We start from the raw sequence: 22,080 nt of genomic DNA, 5'->3' as shown, positions 1-22,080 counted from the left end.
GAGCATTTTGCAGTTTCAAAGTTAAACTGCAATGAGTTGTTTTGTTATACAATTTTGATTTTTTTTTTTTCAAATCGACGTCTAGGGTAAAGCACGGATTCATAAACATATGCAGGAGTACCTAATTTTGTAAAATTGAAATTATATTTACTGATATAGATTTTGGTGATGACGTCATCCTATATTGGTGAGGATGATTAGCCAAATTGTGATTAGCGCTTTACCATTTACAGGATATTTGTAATAAAATATAAAATTTGACAAACAATCGATGTAGTAGTTTCAGAAATTATCTGTTTAATAAAAATCCGGACAGACGGCAGACAGACAGACAGACAGACGAAACAGGAGACCAATTTTTTTCGGTGTAACTGAACTCGACCACGGCTCAATATATAATCTATAATTCCTAAGTTGACTCGACCACCAAACTGGGACCAGCGGATTAGGGGATTATGTAGGTATTAGAGGGGGCGGGGACAGTCCGGTACGGTTAGTTACCATTTTTTCCTTAAATAAAATTGTAAATCCTTTTCGTCTATCAGTTCTATGCTAAAAAAGGAGGTGACAACAATGTTTAGTCAAAGGAGAACCTACTTCGTCCACAAGAAATCATTGTAGATTTTGAAGTGGCAATTCACTAAGCAATTAATGATGGTGATCAAATGTTTCTATTTCATGTTGTAAATTTCACCTTTGCCAAAATTGGTAGGGAAAAATTCAGAATGTAGGTTTGGCAAAGAAATTAGCCAATATCTTAAATTGTTTTTTGGGCTTCCCTACCTGCAGTCTGAAGATGTAGGAGACTTTTCACCATGAGTTTGGACACTCATATTTTTCCTTATCAATGTTTTAAAATGGCATTTTGGCAAATCAGATACCCTCTGAGAAAAGAGAGGGCGGGTGGGCGGGAGTAGTATCTGCTAAGATAAAACTGATTTTGGCAAATGACATACCCTTTAAGAAAAGAGGGTGGGTGGGCGGGGCTAGTACCTGCTAAGATAAGACTGATTTTAGTAAATGACGTATCCTGCAAAAAATTTGATTAAATTTTTGTAAGAAAAGACACTACAGGCCCTAAAGCACATTCAAATTCTTTCCAAACAGGAATACCTAGAACCTCAACATTGTTTTAAATTTTTCAAAAAAAAAATTGGGTCCCAAAATTAACTAAAAATTGATGTAGATTATGCTGATGATAATTAAGTACATCAAAGATGATGCCCTATTTACCCCGAACATTTGGACCTGCAATTCCGTAGGAATGAACAGAACAACAAATGCCTGTGAGTCCTTCAATTCATCATTTGATAAATCACATCCAAATTTATATCAGTTTATGCTTCAATTGATTTTCAATCCACCACACACGTAAAAAATTCACACAGAAAACTATTTTGTAAAGAAAATCAGAAAAGATATCAAAGAAAAACAAATGTAGTCGGATAAGCTTCACTTATACGGAAATATTCGCCATTTAAAATTTGTTAGAAGTGTGTTATTATTTTTTCATCTGATATTTTTGGGTTTACTTTAAAATAATTATTGTCCCCCCTGGAGTGTAAGCAGGTACCCTGGTCGCGTTCGCATTCGCCCGCTCGTGGTCGAGTTCTACTATGCGTTAATTCGTATGCGGTTCTCCACAAGGATTATAGCAGATGGCGTCCTCGAGTTCACATAGGACCATTTTTTCGTACTCAGGGTCATGAAAGGTTGAGAAAACATAAAAGTAGCCAGTCGTTCAATGGATTCGATCACAATATTTCCTTAACTTATGGTCAGGAAGTAAAAATCTACGGTTATTTAGACATCATTCTTTAAGTACAGATTCCGCTTCTTTGAAAAATTATGAAATTTGATTTAACAAAGTTTTTTTGCGATAACCTTTACAAATTAAAAAAAAATAGATAACACCAATCACATTCTAAAAAAAGAAAAAACCTATGAAAGGGATTAAACGCGCGATCTTCGAGTTGGGATTTGTCCATCCCAACCACAGAGCTGGCGAGTATTAGTGTCCGTTCTGGTTATATTAGTATAAAAGATTGTTATACAGTTTGGATATTTTTTCGAAAATTTGAATGTCTATGAAAAAAACTCAAGGCGGATGCATAAACCACAAGTACAGGAGTGTAAAATTTAAAGGCATTTACCAAGCAAATTATTGCGATGACGCTAATACTAAGAATTTTGTTTGAATAAAGGCTAAATTTGTCAAAATTTGCGAACTAATACTAAATATTTGATGTCAAAAACAGTTAATAATCCGCTATATAGTTTAACCAATAAATCAGTGTATCTGCTTTACAACGTGCACTAATTATAGACAAGTTAAACAATGTTTAAATTCTGGATAGGTGTTATGACTGTTACAGTTACTCGACTTGAAATTAGAAATTTACTTATTCATGATATTATGTGCAACAACTTGTCAGTATATTTTTTGTTTTGTTTTTAAGAGACGTGTAGATTATAGTTATCACTCAATTTAAACAAACGTTACTTAATGTGGAAATACATATGAATCATTCCTATGGAAATCTAAATTTGTTTAATCGAGTCCACCAAAACGTTAAAATCTTACAAAAATTGCCACACCAGTTTATTTTAGTCGATTTTTTATCTAACTTTTTAAATTTTACGCATATTAATTGACCACAATACAATCACTGGCTAGTGTAACTACAATCGTCAATACAAAATCAGTTCAGTGAGGCAAATAAAATCTAAATTGATACAAGAATTAATAATTCATTCTGTGTTTTCAACGAGTTTTAATTAGCAATCGCAACTTTCATTGTCACTTTGACATTTGACATTTAAAATCAGATTTACAAATGCCAAGGTCCCTATGGTCAATATCGAAAATACTATCGAAGTTGTAGCGGATGAATTAAAAATGCAGCTTTCAGTTGTAGCATTTAAAATATTAGCACAAAATCATCCAAAAATAAATTTAAAGTTATCAGTTATTTATCGATATTTGATTTTTTATTTCTTAGTCAAAACGACAATGTTTTATTAATTACATTTTATAGATGAATGTCTTCCGTGGAACCAAAATTAACAAAAAAATTGCTAAAAGTTGACACCATCACTTAGTCAAATAATAATTCAGATATTTAAAATGGTATTATAAGTAATGCCATTTTCTTTAATTAGTTCAACCACTCCTTTCCCCTTTCATTGATGTGCATGTAAATTTTCCCCTATGGTAATTTTTGAAATCAAAAGACCAATTCACAATTTAACAACACTACTTCCAGCGAAGCATAAACCGCTTTATTTTCGTTTATTGATGCACTACATACTCCAGTGCAGTCGCAAAATAATGACAAACAATAAATCACCTCGTATGTGGCATATATGTCTGCATGTTAGGTGTTAATAGCCAGCCGTAAAACATGCCCAGTGTGAAACTTCGCCAGTAACACAACAATTAAAGACGTAAACCAAAATGTACACATTTAATAGTTGTAATATTATTTTCTCACAAGAGTTGTAGCCGCTTGAACACTGTTTCAGAATGTACCTCGACAAGGAAAGACCTGTAAAATGTAAATTACGAACACTTGAACATCTAATAAAGGAATTGTTGTCTATTAAACGTTTTTCTCACGGTGCAGTGGTCTAACTAACAGCCGCTTTAAATTTCTTACAAAAACTAAAGCAATTACCCGAAGCGCTCTACTTTTAATCGCTAAAAAGAGATCGCAGCGAAAGCGATGGACGGCGAAAAACGGACGAAAAGCCCAACTTTATTTCATTTGTAGAAAATCTTAATTGTTTTTTTCACTTACGTACGTCAGCTTGTATGAAAAATGAAAACAATCAAATACGCATTTTTTGAGACGTTGACAAAGCATCAAAAGCTCTTTATTTTGATCGACGAGTTCCGCAGTAATTAAAGTTGGTTTGCATTATGCAAAAGAGGCCAGTTTCATTATTTTCATTTTTGATGCGAGTTAATAATTTCCTTATTATGGTTGCGCTTGGTAAACTTCTTGGTATTAGGGTCTTGCGGTTTCAAATTAACTTGAACACAAATTAAGTCGGTTAACCAAACACAAACTTTATTAAAATTACACGAGTAATGCAGTAAAGAATAGATTCTCGTGTAAACCATGGCTGCGGAGTATCGCGCAGAAACACGCTCCCTAAAAGCCGTAAAATTTTATGAAATCCGAGAAATTACTGCAATGAATTTTTGCCAAAGCCGGTTCGGCTGGGAACGACATTTATTCTTTGTCATTGATATCGTTTGAATCTACGCTCTAAAAAATCGTGTAATTTTATCTCGGAATATAAATATTATTTCCTACGAACTCAATCGAAAGTCAAATTTTTCCTTCGATTTTTAGGCATAAAACTCAGACAAGAAGGAACTGTTGACATCAGTCTGCAGTTTGTAGGAGCGATAAAATTTACAGTAGTTTGTGGGTTGCAAACAACTCTATGACAGTGTAATTAAATCCGGTCATAAAACACAACTGGCCAAATCTTGGCACAACTGGTAATTTTACAATTACAAGTCCAATGATCCCTTTTTCGCTCAGCGTTCGATTAAATTTCACATTCGAAAAAATGAATAGTCTCTTTTGAAACGCGGTTCATATTGGGTTTAGCGGGACACGAACAAAAGGCCCTCACTAAAGTGACTTATTTATAGGGCCATGATCATAAATTTGGTCTTAGAAAAGTGACCCCAACTCTGCGGCGTCGTTTATAAAAATGATGCGGGAAACTCCAACACCACCCAAATTGGTTTACACACCTAATTATGTCGTATAAATTTATTGCTACTGCTTTCGAGAAGCCGCGACCAGATGTGGAAGGAATCGAAGAAAAACGACACTTGCCAGCCATTTAAATGTCTTTTAATTATGGTCAGAGTAATTAAGGCTTCGACCCATTTCCGAACACAATAATTAACGAGTACAATAATTAGTGCCGTTGTAAAACTCGAGACGACTTACTACCCCAGTGAAACCTCGGCTTTACGAGCTTAGTTTTAAACTGGCGTGACTTGTAGGCAGTGGCGGCCGGTCGGGGGCGGGCAGCGGGGTGGCCGCACCAGTTAATTTGTCTCAGAAAACCAAAAAAAAATTAGTCAGACTTTTTCATTTAAACAAAATACTACAAAAATCGGTGATACTTGACTCATGCATATTAAATATGAAACTAATTAAAACATTTGTCAAAATTGTTTCAAATTGAAACTATTTTTTTATTATTGAATTTTATTTTATGTCTTTGGTTTATTTAACTTTTATGATAGAGTACACTTTGTATACTAGAATTTAATTTTGGCAAGGTGTTGTAAAACGGTATGTTTCTATCTTCGTCCGACACACTGTATTTACACAGTATACGTTTCCGCCCCTAAAATACTAACAAGTGCGGGCATTATTTACCTATATAAATACATGATAAATACAGTATATCGGACGAGGACAGATACAAAAACATATCAGTTGTCGTAATATATAGTTTTACAACATCTTGCCAAAATTAAAAAAAATGTACTGTGCTTTTACACCGAACCTTATTGCCATCCAGAATTTGTATTGTGTTAATTTCGTTCCAGTTTACTGTTTAGAAATCTTATGCTGTCCTAAGCTATGTGACATTTCATTTAATGAGTGTTTCCTTTCCAGAGTAAGAACCTAAATATCCAAAATGTAAATCAAATAAGACAAATGCTAAGAAACGGACGAGTGCTGATAATTTTGAGATAATTTTTTGTCTAAAATAGCTTTAAATAAGTTCTTTTGAGCAATCATAACTTTCTGTGGATGTTTTCCAATATACATAAATTTTATTAGTAAACTGTTGGATTTAGATCTAAAATTATTTCCTGCCATTGTACTTACAACCTGCAATATTAAATTAATCGGAAGCCAACACGGGTAAAAATTTCAAATATAATCAGTCAAAGTCAGATAGGTTTTCTGATCTAATTTTCTAGTATTACGTGAAGAATTCAGATTAAGTATGTTTTTTTAAGAACTAAAAAACATATAATTTTTATTAATAATTAATATTTGTGTTTCTAGTGCTTTGCTAATTTGTAATTTATAAAATAGTGGTCAGGTCAGATTAGATCAGGTCGGGTCAAGTCAGGACAGGTCAAGTTAGCTCAGCCTTTAATCAGTTTCTAATTAAAAGCAAAATCTATAGAAATACAAGGTACATTATTAAATTCACAGGTCTGTCTTCGAGAAAAATGATTAAAAAATTCCTTACGTCAATTTGACGTTTATTTGCAAAAACAAAATATCTATTTAGATAGACAGTTGAAACAACGCGAAAAATTAGCCAAAGTCCGACCAATGTCATGTACCCAGAACAAAAGTAGTGAAGTAAAATATGGTGAAGTATCGAAAAGAAAAATTAAACTTTTAAATTTGGTTTAGCTAAATAAATTTGAAAAATAAAATCAAATCAATTCGGCATAAAACGTGAGTTTTAGATATATCAACAGTGTAATTTTTGCAGTACTACAGTCATAGGGCAATTGATAGTGGTCCAAATCGTACTCGGTTTTTATGGCACTGCAATAACAATTACCGCAAGCAGTTGGTCTGTTGATGGTTTATGACCGCTGGATCACTTGCGGCACGACCCCATTGTGAAGGGATTTAACTCATACACAATAGGGTGCAGTCGTAAAAACGGAATACGATTTGGACAAGAATACCTATGTATTCTACATAAAATTTTATATATAGTTACATAGGTTATTTGCTGAAATTCGAAAATGTTGACACATATTTTTCAAGAAAATCAAAACGGACACCGATGTCTGCTTTGACTCTTCATTATATTGTATACAGTTTTTACATAGCTGGGCCACAGCGGTCTAATAGAGCAGGAAAAGGTTACTATATATATTTAGTAATTATTCCCTAGGCCCTGAAGTACAATTATAGTAATCCAGTTGTTTAGAATGCAAATTAATATTTTATGGAGTATTGATATTATTCTTACCTATTTCAATTATTTTTTATTATTATTATATTAAAAAAAATAATCCATTTTAAATTATTGATATCCGATCAATTTAAACTAATACACTGTTTTGATTTTAACATAATAAAATATTTACAGGTAAAGGTAGAGGTCAACCTTGTAAATCATTTATTGCCATAGTGGATGTAACATATTAAAACCAAAACAATTTCTATAATTGAAACTAATTGACAACAAATAGTTTCAAATGCCTTCTAAAGTAATACTCCTATTTGATTTTAACTATATTTTGAGCTTTACGAATGACATTTGATTTTTATTTTTGTTAATTTCCATTACCATACTAATGAAAAAAATGCAAATTCAGTCACTGTTGATTTTCTTACATACAAAAAATTATTTTCATATCGAGTTGTAAGTCTTCTTGACAGTTTCTGAAGTAGAGTGTTTTTTGTCCTGATTAGTTGTGTTACTATAAAACGTTCCATTTTGAAAACAATAAATCCTAATTTATAAAAAACAAGATTAACTAAATTATTAATTATATTGTTAAATTTTAGGACAGCTAGTTTCTTACCTGTAATAATCCAAAAGCTGTTCTCCTTGGTTGAAGTTTAACACAAATTAAAACATTTGATTCGTTCATTCAGTGCAAAGTAAATAATCTTCTAAAACTTTGATGAAAGATCTTTTTTTGCCTCAAAACGAATATTATTTAAAGATGGTATTAAAACTTATTTTAGTCTCTTGGAAAGTTTTCCTTATTTATTCAATTAAAAGCGTATTAAATTTTAGGCAGATATCTAATTAGAAACAATATCCCACGTGTTCTCTATTTATAAAGCCGGCGGCACGTAGAAAATTGCTCTTTTAAAAATAACATGCCGGGCAAGAATTCCGTTTTCCGTTAAAGAAGATTGACATTAAAGCCCCAGAATAAACAGAGCATATTTCAAGCCTTTGACAAATTGGAAGATTTCGAGTTATTTGAAAGCTCCCACGGCTACCGAACTTACGGTAAAACTCCCTCCAAGTAAAGACGACATTTAGTACGCAGAACAGCAAAATAAACAAGATCTTTGGTCAGCTTCCAGCAGCAGGTACGCACTTCCCAGCAAATTCGGTAGCACAGTGCCCGCTTTCGAATATTTATTTATATGGTCCAATAAAACGTGAAAGTTTTACGGCGGTTGTCCACAAACCCTCGTTCGGCGGTAGCAGAGATTCGTTTTATGTTTTTACCTCATCCCCTCTAAAATTATACGATACATACAAATACAGGCCGCCGCCAGATATGAATTTCCCCAAATACCGTTGCGAGGGGTCATAAACCGTACCACTTTTGTCCTTCTGGTCGACCACTTGACCGCCAAATACGGGAGCCGGCGTTTTATCATCCCCCGCCGCCGTCAGGGGCAGCGGCGGCTCGTCGATTAAAACTTTTGTCTGGTGTGAAACAACATTTTTGTCCAGAGTTTTTCGATTTTAGCATTGAACTTTGCATAAAACACTCAACATGTTAGTGTAGGCGATACAAATGTTCTATGTTTAAGTTTTAAACAAGTGTTTTAAAAAATTCGAGTGAATTAGATGAAGACATTAATTGTACCACTCAACAAAAAATGGTCTGTCATAAAGTCTTTGTTCCTTTACAAGTTGGTAAAACCGTATTTGTATAGAGTAGAGTGATAGATGACGGAAGATATGTCACTTTAGCTTTGCTGTCTTTTTTGACTACTGGTTTACCACAGCTGCTTTCAGAATAATTTGTTTTTTTTTGTTCCAGAAAAATATTAGTTTGTCTAATGTCACATGTCATTGCATACGGAAGAAATTTGACGACAGGAAATCTATAAAATAAGCTTTACTGAAAAACTTGTAGCATTTTCAGTTTAAGTGAATACAAGAGAATCCTCATTTCTTTTACCTTCTGCATAAACTTTTTAAAACAGTATTATTATCTAGTAAATTCAGATTTGAAATCCTTTGGAAATACTTAATAGCTGCGATCATATGTGTGCATACAGGGAGATCAATAATTCACGAGTAAGCTCGATGATACGGTGTTGAGAAACTTCGTAATTGTGATGTGATTTAATCTGAATTTAATTGAAAATCTATAATTCCGACAAAAATAGTTTAAAATTGCATCGAACAGAGGTAAAAATAAATTCGTGGCTCGTATTCAAGCAAATTATTTATTTATATTTGCGTATTAAGACAGATTAGAATTAGGTTATAGGTATATGCCATAGATTTAAAAATATTGCCTCCGAATTCTCTTTTTACTGGCTATATGCGTTTAAAATATATTTTTTGAAAACAATTACACAATAGTGAGGAATTATGAAAACGAAAAAGTTAAAGACTGCTCAACTAATCGAACGAAGATGATCTACAATGCTTTATTTGTAGTCAAAGTTAATATCTATTGTTGGTGGCTTTATGAGAGAAAGATGCACCACCATATTTTTTAAGATTCGCAATATACAACCCATAATAATTAAATTAAATTTAGTATCTTCGCTTCCTCGAATTCAAAAATTAACGTTAAAGATATCATTAAAAGCAATGTGTCAACGATTATGTTTAAGAAACCTAATTAAATGATTAAAACATGTATTTGTCCCAGTATACACTCACACTTTAAATCAAACATAATATTTTTTATTTGTTGAATAAATTTTCGTAGAAATTCACCACATTTGAGGGATCAGCCGTATTTGTATCGTTGAAACAACATCACCAAAACTTTGTAGTTATTGATATCACAAGAAAAATATTTTGCACAAATTGAATCTCTTCGAAAAACATTACGTCAATTAATTATTCATACTTTAAGTGATTTTAAAACGAGTTTAAATAACAACAACAAAATAATTTTTATCGTAACATTTAAATTATATAAATAATGATACGCTCATATTATTATTATTAAAACCGTCTTTGTTACCCAAAATCACAACGAATTCTGTTTGTACAATTTTAAGTTTTAAAAATTCAATGACCTGAGTGGAAAGAAACCCGTTTGATTTAGAAATTACTAAAATAAAAATGATCATAATTTGCACAAAAGATAAAATTTTGATGACAAAGACATTCCTCGTAAGGTCATCCAAACAGATAAGATATAACAAACACATAAGAGACGAATCAGCCGGCTGTACTATTCAGTACCTTCGTACCAATACCACATTTAATTCTAACAATATGCAGCATCTTCTAAAAGTTTTATACGTTTTTGCCATTCTGGCAACCTTCAAGTGCGAAGATGACGAGAAATCCTTCGGAGGCTACGATTCAAAGAATTTCCACTTTCTGGTGCGTCACCACACATCATACACTCTACAAATGTACAACATCCCAATTTTAAAAGAAGGTGCTATTTCCGACATTCCGGATATGGAAATTCTTAAGCTGGACGAAGTCCATATACAAAAAATAGAACCAGGTGCGTTCCAAAACTTGCCGAAGCTGCAATCAATGTCAATACGACTAAACAATCTGTCAAGAATTGAAGCTGGTGTTTTTAACAACTTGAACATTTCGTGGTTGGAGATATCGCTAAATAAAAGTCCGCTAACTATAGATGCTGATGCTTTTGACAACATGACAAATTTGTACACTCTTATTTTGTGTAGAATCAAGTTGACTACTTGGAATCCGCACTGGTTTTTTAATACACCAAATTTAAATTCGGTTCTTGTCTACCAAAACTTGTTAGAAGAGATTCCAGAAGACGCATTTCAAAATCTGAATAGCAAGAATGTACTGAAACTAAACTTATGCCAGAATCGAATAAAGAAAGTACACGATAATGCGTTCCGGGGAGTGAAGAAGATAAGTTTGTTGTCGTTGCAAGATAATAAACTTGAAGAGTTTAATGGGAACATTTTGAAGAACATCAGTATTTTGGAATTTAGGATTAGCGAGAATAAATTTCAGTGTTTAAATGAATCAGACTTTGCTGGTATTTTTGTTGCTGATCAAACGGCAATTGGAGACAATCCGTGGAAACCAGAGTGTTTACAGAAAATTTTGAAGTGGGGCAATAAGAACAGAAAAACAATACAGAACGTGCAATATATTTACGTTCTCTAATAGATGGAAATTAAATCTGTTTTCACTTAAACAAATGTGAAGAATGAAAATTTACAAATTTTAGTAAGTAGGTACGTTTATATGTTTGTTACTTGAGGAATAATTTTTAATATTAAATCAGTACGTCAGATTTGATGTCTTTTTACGTCCTATGTAATTTTTTCGATGTTATTAAATAAAAATAACAAACACGAAATCAGTTATTCATTCTTTAAGCGACTTTAAAATAAATTTGAATCCATAAATCAACATCCGCTCGGGCAGTTTTCAAAAATATTGTGACCTGAGATCGATGCTTACTCACTACACTTCCCCGTAAACAGAAGACAAGTCTATTTAAAAATAACAAAAATAATCGTAATTCCTGTAACAGATAAATATTCATTACAAAAAAAATGTATGTAAGGTCACCACAACAGATAAAATTTTAATAAACACATAAACACAGACTAATAGTCCGCATTTGTTTGGTACTTTGCTGAAAATAACTTACTTAATGTTGACAAAAATGCAGTGCCTTGTAAAAGTTATATACATCTATGCTATACTGGAATCTTTAAAATGTGAAGATCATGTGAGGTATTTTGAAGATTATCAGTCAAACAATTTCTTTTTCCGAGTGTACAAAAAAACATCGTTCACTTTGGACTATGGAAGCGTCCCTATTTTAGGTGAGGCTTCTATTTCCGACATCCCTAACATGGAAGAACTTATGTTGTACGATATCAAACTGCAAAAAATCCAACCAGGTGCGTTCCAGGACTTACCTATGCTGAAATCATTAAAAATAATTAAAACCAATATCTCAAAAATTGACGTTGGCGTTTTTAACAACTTGAATATCACCTCCTTGACTATATTGGAAAATAAAATGCCACTAACTATAGCTGCTGATGCTTTTGACAACATGACCAGTTTGCAGAAAATTCGTCTAGATCAAATCCAATTGACACTGTGGAATCCACAATGGTTTGCCAACACCCCACAATTGAAAGAAATTTATGCATGCGACAATCTGTTACAAAAGATACCGAGAGATGCGTTCAAGAATCTAAATGGCGATAATGAAATAACTATATATTTTTATCGTAATCGAATAAAGAAAATACATAATGACGCGTTTCATGGAATCAGGAAGATGAAAATATTGTCATTAGCAGATAACAAACTCGAGGAATTTAATGGTCACAGTTTGAAAAACGTTAAGATTGAAGAATTAAGGATTAGTGAGAACAACCTTCAGTGTTTAGAGGAGTCAGACTTCGCTGGTATTTTTGTTGCTGATAAAACAGCTATTGGGGGTAATCCGTGGAGACAAGAATGCTTAGATAAAATTTTAGAGTGGGGAGTGTCTCATAATAAAACAATAAAAACAATAAATTATTTTCCTACTCCATTACTTTAGATGTGCAATAAATTTTGTTTTGTATTTTGTGAAATAATGAAGATATAAATAATTAATATACAGCGTTTATTTACACTGTCCCTTTTACTTTGTTGACAAAGAAAAAAGATGGTACAAGCTTAAATGGTATTATCAAATTTTCATCATATAGATATATATTAACATAAGATCTATTTTTTTAAAAATGTGGAACTAAAAATTTTTTCTTCTTGGCAAATATTTTTCTCTTCAATTTTCCCCGTCTTTTTCACTACAACCAATCTGAATGTTAACTAAATTCATTGGTTTATGGTAATCCAGAACTCAGATCAAGATTCTTCTATCCTGTTCGATTTACAAACTAAATTTCGCTCTAACTGTATAACAGATGCTGGAATTCTAAATTTTTAGCAGTATCGAATAAAAAAAAGCCTACCCAGGAATTAAGAAAATAAAATCTCATTGCTAAATAGTGAATGTGAAGACTTAAATGGACACATGGTGAAGAATTGAGGAATATGGAGTGAAAATCAGATTTTTTCAATTCCTTCTGTCCTCTCTACCCCTTATGTTCATTATGTTGGTTATGTTCCCTCAACTCTATCTGCTACCTTTGCTATCGCTGGCCCTCCCTATTCTTTCCCCTCTCTCTGATCTCTTCGCTCTCTCCGTTCTACCTTCTCTCTCTGTACGTTGTGCTCTTTCTAGTCCCCCTACTCGTTATGTTTCTTTTATTGCCTCTATGTCTTCTGTTTCTTCGGTTTTCTCTGTTCTTTCTGCTGTCTTTGTTATACCTGCTCTCATTGCTTTCTCTATCTTCCCGTGCTCTCTGCTCTCTCTTTTATATGTGTTCGCTCTGTTCCGTCTGTTCTCTCTGATCTAGAAAACTACATTCAAAAAATATTTTATTTTGGAAAAATTCGTACTCTCTGTTCACTAAGTTTCTTGTGGTACCTCTTTGCGTTCTGTTTCTTTTCTTCTCTTCTCTTCTCTATAGTCCCTCTCTTTCCGATATGTTCCCTATATTCTGTTTATTCATTCCTTTTGTTCTTTTTGTTATTTCCGTTGCCTCTGTTTCTTCTGTTTTCTGTTTAAACTTTCACTACTTCCTCTTTTCTCCTTGTTTTCTCTGAGCTTTCTGTTCCCTCTGATCTCTCAATTCCACGTTTCGTTTGTAACCTCGTTCTCTCTGCTTTCTTTTCATCCTCTGATCACTTTGTTCTCACTGTTATCTAGGTTCTGTCCACTCTTTTTGTTCTTCCTGTTCTCGTTATTCTCTTTGTTGTCTCTGTTTCCCCCGCTCTCTCTTTTCTCTCTTTCGCGATTAAAAAAAGATGACAACATCAGAGAATATTTTATATTTTCGCCACTAATAATAATAACATTAACGAATTTTCTCGAAATTGCAAAAAATAAACATGTTATCAGTTAATTTTACATTGTATAAACGATTCTAAAATAAACTTGAACAACAACAAATAAAGATCGCAATTATGTTAATATCAATAGAATTCGTTTTAAGGAAGAACTAAAAATATAACTCGTACAAGAGATAACATTTTTATTACGAAAACTGTATTTAAGGTCACCATAGCAGATAAGATTTTAGTAAACACATAAAATATGCACCAAGCATCTGCATCGTTTAGTGTTTTCGTGACAATACATACACTTAATGCTGACAAAAAATGCATCGTCTTGTAAAAGTCATATACATTTTTGCCTTTCTGGCATCTTTCGAGTGTGAGGACGACGAGAAGTACTTCAGTGGCTACACCTCAAAGCATTTCTTTTTCGTGGTGCATCGTCAAAAACACTTCAGTCTGGACCACGTAAACGTGTCTACTATCGGTGAAGGCACTATTTCTGACATCCCTAGCATGGAAAGTCTTATGATGTACGGTCTCCATATAAAGAAAATCGAACCAGGTGCATTCCAGAACTTGCCCCTGCTCAAATCATTAACAGTTATGGAATGCTACATATCAAGAATTGATGTAGGAGTTTTTAATAATTTAAACATCACCGAACTGACTATAAAAGAAAATAATAGACCATTAAGTATAGCTGCTGGGGCTTTTGACAACATGGCAAGTTTGCAACAAATTCGTCTAGATCGAGTTCAACTGTCTACATGGAATCCACAATGGTTTGTCAACACCCCACAATTAAAAGAAATTTATGCATGTTACAATCAGTTACGAGAGATACCAGAAAATGCGTTTCAAAATGTGAATACTGACAATGAAATGACTATAAATTTTGCTATTGGTCAAATCAGAAAAATACATGACGATGCTTTCCGAGGAATCAGGAAGATAAAATTGTTGTCATTGCAACAAACTTAAAGAGTTTAGTGGACACATTTTGAAAAACATCGAAATTGGGGAATTAAGGATCAGTAATAATAATATCGAGTGTTTAAATGAATCAGATTTCGCAAATATTTTTGTTGCTAATAAAACAGCTGTCGGGGGTAACCCGTGGAGACCAAGCTGCTTGGAGAAAATTTTAGAGTGGGGAATATCTCACAACAAAACAATAAAGAATATTGATTTGTTTCGTCCTATATCCTACAATTAGATCTAGTTTGAAATGTGTTTTTATCTTGATACTACTATCGAAAAAATAAAAAATAAATAAAATAGATCCTTTGATTTTACAGAGTACATTTTATTTTGTTGACTGAGGAGAATGCCACGGTATAAAAATTCTAAAGAGAATTTTTGTTGATTTTTCGAATTTTGAGTTTATTTGGTTAGAAGCAACTCTTACAACATTTAAGTCCATATCTGCAATTTCATGTGTAATTTTATAATTAATTTATTCAATTGTTGATGAGCAAGATTTATTTTATTCAAATTCCTATTATTTTTATATAGTTAGAAATGGAATCTTAAAAAGAAAATTAAAATGTCATATATATTTTTGACTATACCAGAAATTATTCTGCTCAGCAATAATATATTTCTACGCCCACGCATGAATATGTAAAAATACTTTCGAGTTAAGAACGACGTCTAAATGTTGATTGGGTAGATACTGGCACATTTGTAGTACAATAATAAAATTATGTAACCAGAACGTTTATTACAAATTTTATTGATCACTCGGTGCGTAAACATACTGTATAACGTTTATCACTATAACACCGAAAACATCCGTCTTGTCAACTAGGTACCTACAGGTAGTGATAACCGTTAAGATCTACCACAGTTTGTACCCTGACCCCCGCGCGCAAGTGACCAACACCCGGCAGAAAATAACTGAAAATATAATGAAGTAAGTTTAGTTTGATATCTTCAGGAGAACTTGTTGTTTAACAATGGTTTTTACACCCGCAATAGGATGATTTCATTCTGATAGCTCACTTTCGAAGTGAAACCCGTAAGTCAGACGGAACCTGGTCTTATTTGTTGCCATTAGGTGTAAACCAATTTCTGATTACTTTTCGAGATGCAAAAATTGCATAATTATCAAACATTTGCAAATTATAAGGGGATTCTTATTCGCTTTGATACTAAAAATGTTATTTGTAAAGGAAAGGCTACCAGCAGAAAAATGGTGTTGGCTGAAGAAGTTACAGAAGACATCCAACATCACTGAGAACAGAAAGTCCAACCAACTATATACGAACAATTGTTGTCACACATTTTATTTTGTGAAGGCTTTAAAGATTTTGATAAGAATTAAAGATATTGTATGACAATTTAAAAGTTGAAATTTGTGTAGCCATTGCAAGAAGAAAAATTATAGGCCCGATTTTTTTTCATGATACTGTAAATGCTGAAAGATATCGCACTAATATATAAAAACCCCTTTTTAAACAACTGTATTGACGAATCTCAGTATGGTGACTTTCAGCAAGATGGAATGACGACCAACACAGCAGGAGACACACTTCGTTTCCTGCAGGAAAACCATGATTACCGAATTCTAATTCAAAGACTGTGGCCCCAACAACCACCAGATCTCACGGCTCCAGGTTTTTTAGTCTGGTCATTTGAAGAATAATGTTTTCAAAAATACCTTGCATACCCTTGACGAGTTGCAACTAGCATTAACTCGTAAAATTGAAAATATAGCCCCTAATACCCTACATTTTTGATTACGTAGTTGTCCATCATTGATGAACACTCTGTATAATTCGTACCAAAGATAACATTTTTATTACGACGAAGTATTGTTGAGGTCACCATAAGAGATAAGATTTTAATAAACACACAAAACATGCACCAACCATCCACATCGTTTAGTACTTTGGTGACAATAGGATGTATTAATTCTGACAAAAAATGCAGCGTCTTGCAAGAGTTGTATACATTTTTGCCATTCTGGCATTTGTCGAGTGTGAATATGATACGAATTATTACACCTCAAAATATTTCCGATTCGTGGTACACCATCGAACACACTTCTTTTTGCAACCCACGGACGTAACCACTATTGGTAAGGGCACTATTTCCCACATCTATGACATGGAAAGTTTTATACTCTACGGACCCACAATACAAGAAATCGAACCAGGTGCATTCCAGAACTTGCCTCGGCTTAAATCATTATCAATTATGAATTGCTACATATCAAGAATTGACGCAGGAGTTTTTAATAATTTGAACGTCACCGAATTGGCTATAAAAGAAAATCGTAGGCCATTAAGTTTAGTTGGTGGCGCCTTCGACAACATGACAAGTTTGCAGAAACTTCGTCTGGATAGAATTCAACTGTCCACATGGGATCCACCATGGTTTGTCAATACTCCACAATTAAAAGAAATTTATGCATGTGGCAATCTTTTAACAGAGATACCAGGAGGCGCATTTCAAAATCGGAATAGCGATAATGAAATAACTATAAATTTTGCTGATGGTCAAATCAGCAAAGTGCATTACGATGCGTTCCGAGGAATCAAGAAGATGAAAGAGTTGTCATTGCAGCATAACAAACTTGAAGAGTTTAGTAGTCGTATTTTAAAAAATATCGAAATTGGGGAATTGAGGATCAGTAATAATAAATTCGAGTGTTTAAATGAATCAGAATTTGCAGATATTTTTGTTGCTAATAAGACAGCTATCGGAGGTAATCCGTGGAGGCCAGACTGCTTACAGAAAATTTTAGAGTGGGGGATGTCTCACAACAAAACAATACAGAATACTGATAAATAAATCAGGCCTATATCCTATAATTTTTGTTTAAGTTTGAAATGTGTTTTATATCTTGACACTATTATCGAAAAAATAAAAAAATTAATCAAATAGATCACTTGATTTTACACAGTAATTTCTATTTTGTTGACTATTATGAGAACAATGCTACGGTATAAAACGTCTAACGAGAATTTTTGTTGGTTTTTCGAATTTTGAGTTTATTTATTTAGAAGCAACTTTTATAACATTTAAGTCCATATCTGCAATCTTATGTGTACATTAAAACATTTCTTTTGCAAGGTTTTGAAAGATTAAGTATTTACACTGAGTGATTTGAGAGAGTGCCAAAAATATAATTCGTCCAAAAAATAAAATTTTTATTACGAAAAAGGTTTGTTGAGGTCACCATAGCAGATAAGATTGTAATAAACATATAAAACATGCACCAATCGTCAATATCTTTTAGTGCTTTCGTGACATTACGGTAAACTTAATTCTGACAAAAATGCATTGTCTTGTAAAAGTTATATACCTTTTTGCTATTCTGGCTTCTTTCGATTGTGAAGATGATATGAACTACTATAAGGGGTACAACTCAAATCACTACTCTTTCCTGATGCATCCTCGAAAACACTTCACTCTGGACTACGTGAAGGTGTCCACTATAGGCGAGGGCACTATTTCCGACATCCCTAACATGGAAAGTCTTATGTTTGACGGCATCCGTATAGATAAGATCGAACCAGGTGCATTCCCGAACTTGCCTCGGCTTAAATCATTAAGAATTATGGAATGCTACATATCAAGAATTAACGCAGGAGTTTTTAATAATTTGAACATCACAGAATTGCATATAACAGGGAATAAGAGGCCATTACGTTTTGCCGCTGGCGCCTTTGACAACATGACAAGTTTGCAGAAACTTCGTCAGGATAGAATTCAACTGTCTATATGGGATCCACACTGGTTTGTCAATACTCCACAATTAAAACACATTTATGCATACGAAAATCATTTAACAGAGATACCAGAAGACGCGTTTCAAAATCTGAATAGCGATAATGAAATAATTATATTTTTTCCCTTTAATCAAATCAGGAAAGTGCATAACTATGCGTTCCGAGGAATCAAGAAGATAAAATTGTTGTCACTGCAACATAACAGACTTGAAGAGTTTAGTGGGTACATTTTAAAAAACAGAATTTGCTGATATTTTTGTTGCTAATAAAACTGCTGTCGGGGGTAACCCGTGGCGACCAGGCTGTTTACAAAAAATTTTAGAGTGGGGAATATCTCACAATAAAACAATAAAGGATATTGATTTATTTCGTCCTATATCGTACAGTGATTTGTAATTTGAAATCTGCTTTGTATATTGACACTACTATCGAAAAAATAAAGAAATAAATAGAATGCATCACTTGATTTTACAGAGTATTCTTATACAGTAGGACAAGATGGTGTAAGATCTCTAAAGAGATTTTTTGTTAAAATAAATATTATAATATTGCAATTCTAGTGCCATAAATAAAATTCGTTTTAAATACTTTTTGAAAATACTACGACCTGAGTTCACTACGTCCTCAGGTGTTATAGTTCTCTGCAAAAAAAAAGTGTGCCAAAAATATAATTCGTACAAGAGATAAGTTTTTATAACGAAATAGTCCACTTAAGGTCACCATAACAGATAAGATTTTAATAAATACATAAAACATACACCAAACGTCCGCATCGTTTTCCTGACAACAAGGTACTCTTAATGCTGACAAAAATGCACTGTCTTGTAAAAAGTTCTGGCAGGTTTTGTGTGTAAAGATGATGAAAAGTATTGTTACGATGTTCAGTGAATTAAATCGTAGGTAAAATTCAACAATTTATTTCCTAATAACTCGTATTTACACGACAAACTATTGCAACAATTATGTACACAAATTATTCCGGCGAATTTCACTGGACGCTCTTGACTCAACTAGTTGAATAATCCGTTCCCCTAAGGTGGATTCTATTTAAACTGTACGCGGTCCTTCTCGACCCTACGTCACCGCTTCTAGACTTCTCCGGAATCCCCATTCGCGAGTTCCGTTTCCATGCGTTTCTTTAGCGCTTCTTTGCTCAGTCACATTGAGGATGAATCATCACCGGCGTAAGACCAGAGAGTTCTCGACGGTCGTACCGAGGCGGCGTAAGGGTGTATTTCGTAACAGTATTTTGGTATCTCTCAAAGCATTAACATGGAAAGTCTTATTCTCTATAACATCGGTCTACAAAGAAATCGAACTAGGTGCATTCCAAAATTTACCTCTGCTCAAATCATTCATTAGGGAATACCAGTTCGCACCTTTGACAACATGACAAGTACTTATGCAACAAATTGTACCAAGTCGAGTTCAACTGTCTACGTGAAATCTACGTGGACCTATCATAATATTTCTTATAACATTCTCGTCTATATAACAATATTTTTCTTTGCTTTCCAAAGTAAATTTTTTGAACGCAGTTGTCTGTGAAATAGAAAGTAATTCCCTTATTTTTCTACTACATACATATTAACTCCGAAGGCGACAGCAAATTATGTGTTAATAGTGTATTTCTATGTTTTAACATTACTGATCTACTCGTAGATTCGTGCAGAATGTCCCAACTCTTTACAATATTTTCGAATTCTTCACTAATAAATTGTTTCCCATTGTCAGAGTAAAAAGTAATTGGAATTTCATGAGTAGTAAGAACTCTTTTCAAATTTCAAAATTATATTCAAATTTCTAAGGTGGACAGCCCTCTCTTAGATATTTTATAACTACATATTTGTAATTATTTATCTCTTTTTGTTACCCACTGAAATTCTTTAACTTTTCTGTCATGATTGGGAAATTATTTTTTAGATAATCTAGTTGAGCACTAATATCATTAATAGAATCATCAATATGGATTCTAAAAGCGCATCATCTATGTAGACCTCCCGCCCTGGTTTTTACATGACCTTTAGGTTATACAGTTGTAAATCTAGCAACATTCTCTGTTTTCACATCGTGCAATCTACTAGCAATTTTTTTTTTAAATATGGTGAAATTTCTTACAACCATATACAATAGCTAACAGCTCCGTTTCAATTTGAGCATATGACTGCTGAACTTACGACAGTAGTTTTGAAGCATATGCATTGGGTTCTGAAATTTGTTATAAGGCTGCATGCTTGGAAGTATCTACTGTCAAAATTAATTGTTCATCTGGTTTATATATTTGCAAAAAAGCGATTTAGTTAATATTTCTTTCATGAGTCAAAAGCTTGGTTTTAACATATCTTTTTTTACTCCAGTACGTAAAGGATATTTTAATTTCAAATACATTTTGAATAACTTTATGTAAATCATTAATTATATCTAAGAATATTATTTATAATTCTTTCACATTAAAGGGATCTGGCTAGTTTTTATATTATCTTTATTTCATCAAAATCTGGTTTAATTCCTTATCATGTACCATATATTTAGTTTCATTTAAAGCAAATTTACATTTTTGAGCATTAAATCTAATATTCTTTACTCTTGCTCTTTCTAACACCTTTTCTTCTAAAGTGTCGCTCCATACTAAAATATGATCACTGTATAGGGTCGCTAAAAAGTATGGAAGCAGTTGAATATCGCGAGAACAGTTTGTTGAATCTTTTTGAAATTTGCGCTGTACCTAGGAATACTAAAGTTCTATTTTCCGCCATTTTTTTAAATTTTATACTTCATTTGTTTTTGAAATGCAGGGCTAACTTGAGTTTTTTTTTAAATAGCTCTAGTAGTCAAAGATTCCGTTTTTAAATAGTGCTTTTTTTCTGCATTCAGAAATGTAACACATGCATTATTTAATTTTTTCCTAACATGGTAAAATAAATTGTCAAAATAAAAATACTGAAAATCAGAAAATCGTAACTAGCCTTGAAAATATACCTGTCATAATCCTGACGTAGGATACTTTATTCAAAAATTATACTAGTGCCCAATCATTCTAAAAATGATAGAACTGGGGGTACATAAACTGAAATAAATATAAAAACTTAAATTCAAAAATTCTGCTTTTACATGAAAGAGTGCCACAAGACTTAGTCTTGGGGCATCTTCTGTGCAGGTAATATAATTACTATTTAATAAAATCAAGTTAGTCTTGCATCTTGAAAACAAATGAAGTTTTAAGTTTAAAAAAATCACAGGAAATAGAATTTGAATATTTTTAAGTAAGTATAATCCAAATTTCAAGAAGATCCAACTAACCGTTCCCGATATATTAAACTGCTTCCATACGTTTTAGCAACCCTGTGTATATCAGGGCTTTCTAAACCTTCAAAACGTTCTTTATTTTTTCTTTGAAATAACTCTTTTTAAACCATAAGGTAACTTCAAAATTTTGCAAACGGTGTGTTAAATGTACACAGATTAGAGCTTTCATCATCCGGCGTGATGTTCCAGAATCCACTAGCATCATCTAAAA

At 32.9% G+C, this 22,080-nt stretch overlaps 1 protein-coding gene and 1 long non-coding RNA gene across 2 annotated transcripts in view; both read left to right on the top strand.

Annotated features, from left to right (window-relative positions):
* Positions 1-22,080, top strand: part of LOC135129277 (uncharacterized) — a 399,410-nt gene that overhangs the window by 34,678 nt on the left and 342,652 nt on the right. The window lies entirely within an intron of this gene.
* LOC135128976 (leucine-rich repeat-containing protein 15-like) lies at positions 11,289-12,534 on the top strand. Its single transcript, XM_064056057.1, has one exon. It carries the CDS (start codon positions 11,570-11,572, stop codon positions 12,476-12,478), a length of 909 nt encoding a protein of 302 aa, XP_063912127.1. The 5' UTR covers positions 11,289-11,569; the 3' UTR covers positions 12,479-12,534.

The sequence above is a fragment of the Zophobas morio genome, unplaced genomic scaffold (genome assembly GCF_036711695.1).
Source record: "Zophobas morio isolate AGI-343-1 ecotype UQ-CSIRO unplaced genomic scaffold, CSIRO_AGI_Zmor_V1 ptg000014l, whole genome shotgun sequence".
Lineage (NCBI taxonomy): Eukaryota > Metazoa > Arthropoda > Insecta > Coleoptera > Tenebrionidae > Zophobas > Zophobas morio.
The sequence above is the reverse complement of the archived record's forward strand: the minus strand, read 5'-3'. Positions and strand labels throughout refer to the sequence as shown.